We start from the raw sequence: 3,694 nt of genomic DNA on the forward strand, positions 1-3,694 counted from the left end.
CTTTCTTTGACATGTGGAAGCTTCTTTGGACTATTGTCTATCGTATGTGTCGCAGGTCTTTGGTTATCCACGAATTAATCACGTATACCTCTCATTATTTTGTTCTAATCTCCCTTCAATCTGGACCTGTCTTTTGTCGGTTTTTTTTTTTTTTTTTTAACAAACGATATTATCTACATTAAAGAAGAGTTAAGCTTAACCTCACAATAGACTAACAATAATATTGTTCAAATTCTTTTTTGACGAGAATCAAACATAAAACATCTTTCTTACAAGTGAAGAGAAATACAACTAGAACGTAATACTAAGTGGCATGACCCTGTCTTTTGTCTTAGAGCCAAACCATCATCCGAATTATTAAGTCCAACTATGTCCAAATTTGGATCCACATCAAACATGGTTGAAAATAACATGATAAAGCATGCATATCAAAATTGTAATGAAGCTAAGTTGGAATAGACACGATTCAGTTTGGAGGACCGGTTTCACTCAGGCAAGCACGATTATGTACGCGTATTTTGTGCTTTGTTCATAAGTGGAATTCAATATCATTATTTCATCTATATACATACGAGTACTACTTCGCTCCTTACAAGCTAATCAAATTCAGACATACATGCAAAGCTAACCCATCATAATAACAAATGTAAAAGCTTACGCACACCCGTCAAACTATGATTTGTCCGTAAAAATATACCGCACAAGCCTAAAATGGGTTTTGCATCGTATACATAAATGGTTATCAAATCAAATGAATTAAATTTGGTTCTCAAGAAAAACGTAAGAGATTCTAATATTACAAAACACAAAAAGATCACAAATTTTATGTATATCCGAGCATTCAAAATCCAACCCCCTACCCCCCAACAAATGACTCATCTCTTCGTTTTAGGCCCCCTCTTCCCCCACCATCTTAATGCACAACAGGCTTAGTACATTCAAGCAAGATATAAAATAAAGAGCTAGAAAAATAGCATACAAAATTAACAAAGAGGAGGCAGCCAAATGAGGATCACAAAAATCAGTAAGGAGCGTAGTAGCCAGCCGGTGGCGGCATCCCCATTCCGTTCACCGGAGGCATTCCATAGGGTTGCATTGCCATAGGAGCTGCTCCGTAGTACCCGGCACTGCTCATTTTCTGCAAGCTACCTTGGCCTTGCATTCCTTCCTTGGCATATTGGTTCCACAGCTGCTGCTCCTGCGTAAGCAAGTGCTGCTTCTTCTCCAGATCCGCCATTTGCACATAGGAAGGTGGTGGAACGGTTAATGATGCGGCAAAGGGATCCTGATTCACCGCCTGGACTGTCCCGTCTGGAGCGGGAAGAGCTAACACCTGCGTTGCGCTCTTGCCCGGCCCGGGCAATGCTACACTACTTGCACTACCACCAGTCAATTGGGCAGTACTCACATGCTGCCTCACAATGCCCTGATCATACATGCCATCCAACAACAAGGGATCCATCCCACCACCAAGATTTTGCTTCTGCCTCGATAAATTACTCGCTGTCTCCACTAATGCCAGTTCCCAATCAGCCTTTCCCGGCTCTGCAGCTGGAGTCTGCCAAGCCGAGGTGACTTGGGGCTGCCCGTCTGATGGGAAAGCTTCCCACGATCCATTAGCACTTCCACCACCACCAGGACCGGCAAACAAAGCCAAAGCCAACTGATTCCCCTGTGCATCAGCTGAAACTCCATTATCCCTCAAATCCACCAAATCCCCTACCACTTCCTGCTTCACCTCAGCCTTCGCCACAACCTCAGGAGGTGGCGGGGGAGTGAAACTCTCTGGCGCAGGCAGCGCTTTAATCTCATTCATATCGGGTTGGGGCTCCTCCACTGGAGCCACAGGAGCAGTCTCCACCTTCCTCTCGGGACTCTTGGTTGCCTTGGACCTGTCCCTCACAAACTCCTCCAATGTTTCCAGCAACTTGCTCCCAATCCTCTGCACCTCCGGATACTCCGACGACCGAGCCAAACCGGAATCCTTACACCACCCATAAAACCCAACCAGCTCATCAATCTGCTTCGCCGCACTCACATAAGCATCGAAAGCCTTAACGCAATCCGGATACTCCATATCGAAAAACTTATCAAGTAAAACCGCCAATACCTCACAAATATCAGCATACAGCTGAAAGCTCTCCCTCACCAACGGGTACACAGCCACCAGAACCAACCGACTGTTCTTAGCCAATCCGGTGGGTCGGGTCGCCAAGAACCGATCCAACAGCCTCTGCAGATGACCCATTTTCGCGAAAATCCGCTCCGGCTTCATATCCCTCAATGGGGTCACACTCACAATTCTCTTCTCATCTCGCCCGTTTCGACTCACCGAGTCATTCATATCGCCGTACGACCTCGACCTCCTCATCCCTCCTCCATATTCATAATCTCGATCTCGCTCTCGCTCTCCTCCGTACTCATACTCGTAATTCCTCGGCGGCGGAGACCTGAAATTCGAAGACCCGCCGTTGAAGCCGCCAGAGCCCTGCCGATCTTCAGCACCAAGACCAGTTCCGCTGCCTCCTCCGCTGCTCTTTCTCTCAAACAGCATCAGCTCAAGCCTCTGATCCAAGTACAGAGCATAAGTCCTCACAAAGGCGGAGTGGTCCCACGAGCTCGAGTGCGCCTCGTCCCTGAAATCCGATAGATTCAGGAGGCGGGTACCCCTGCGGGTCGCGTACACGATCTCGTCCCCAAACACCGGGTCGCCGTCATTCAGGAGACGGTGGACCAGCATCAGCGCCTTGAGCGCCACGATCCAGTCGCGCGTCTTCCCCAGACGCTTCGACACCGCCGACACGCAAGCGTTGACGTAGCCCCGGGACGATGACGTCAGCGTCAGAATCTCACGGACGTGCTTCTCGCTCGCCGGATCATCCTCGTGCGACGTCGCTTTGACGATAGCGACCTCGAGGTCCGGGGCCAGATTGCTGGCGACCTTGGCGATGCCGATGCTCGTCTGGTCCTTGACGGCTCCGATTGCTTTCCGGATCGTGCTCGGCGCCATCCCGGCCGTCGATCTGCGTTACTTCCGATTTAATATACCGCGCGAGCTGAGATACAAAGGAAATGACGAAACGGTTCACTTCGTTTAATTTATTTGGAGAAAGATTGAGTTTCTAAAGATAGAAAGGGGCGTACATTTTGGTAATTTACCGTCGATGTCGGAGTCTCTAGATCTGAGGCGTGGGCAGTCCGGCGGGTCGGATCTCGGAGCAACCGACGACCAATCGAATTTCTCGGGTTTTTTTCGCTCCCTCTGTGCGTGAAACTAGAGAGAGGAGGGGAAGAGGTTGAATTTAAATAGTGGGTTGGAGTCCGGGATGACGTGGAGGGACGGGAGCCGTGGATTAGATCCGAGATCTGGGATCTAGCTGGGTAGCTGGGAGAGACTGGCGGTAGTGTCGGGCGGCGTGTCGGAAAGAATTACGAAACGAGTGAGCGTGTTGGTGCGAAGACTTTCGGATTGGGTGCAGCAGGGTGTATTTTAGTTAAAGGAGGCGCGAAACTGAGCGTACGCCGTACCGGTTACGGTGATACTTACCTGAAAGAGACATCCTAAAGTAAACTAGTTTACCTAAAAAATTGTAAACGTGTGAAATTTACTCAAATAGATTCCTTTGTTTACCTCATAGCAAAACTTCTCTAAAGTTATACAGTTGTTTCTAAACTAATTTTATAACTTTAGAAA

The 3,694-nt window shown here is 48.2% G+C and overlaps 1 protein-coding gene across 2 annotated transcripts; it reads right to left on the minus strand.

The window, feature by feature from the left end:
* Nucleotides 1-694: 694 nt before the first annotated feature.
* On the minus strand, nucleotides 695-3,629 carry LOC103441468 (probable clathrin assembly protein At4g32285). 2 transcript variants are annotated; one of them, XM_008380158.4, is made up of 2 exons: nucleotides 3,145-3,629; nucleotides 695-3,056 (listed from the first exon to the last, which is right to left on the minus strand). In XM_008380158.4, exon 2 carries the CDS (start codon nucleotides 3,008-3,010, stop codon nucleotides 1,022-1,024), a length of 1,989 nt encoding a protein of 662 aa, XP_008378380.3. In that variant the 5' UTR covers nucleotides 3,011-3,056; nucleotides 3,145-3,629; the 3' UTR covers nucleotides 695-1,021. The 2 variants fall into 2 exon arrangements, with proteins under 2 accessions (XP_008378380.3, XP_008378381.3); XM_008380159.4 differs by having other exon boundaries at nucleotides 3,160-3,517.
* Nucleotides 3,630-3,694: the final 65 nt, after the last annotated feature.

The sequence above is a fragment of the Malus domestica genome, chromosome 08 (assembly GCF_042453785.1).
Source record: "Malus domestica chromosome 08, GDT2T_hap1".
Classification (NCBI taxonomy): domain Eukaryota; kingdom Viridiplantae; phylum Streptophyta; class Magnoliopsida; order Rosales; family Rosaceae; genus Malus; species Malus domestica.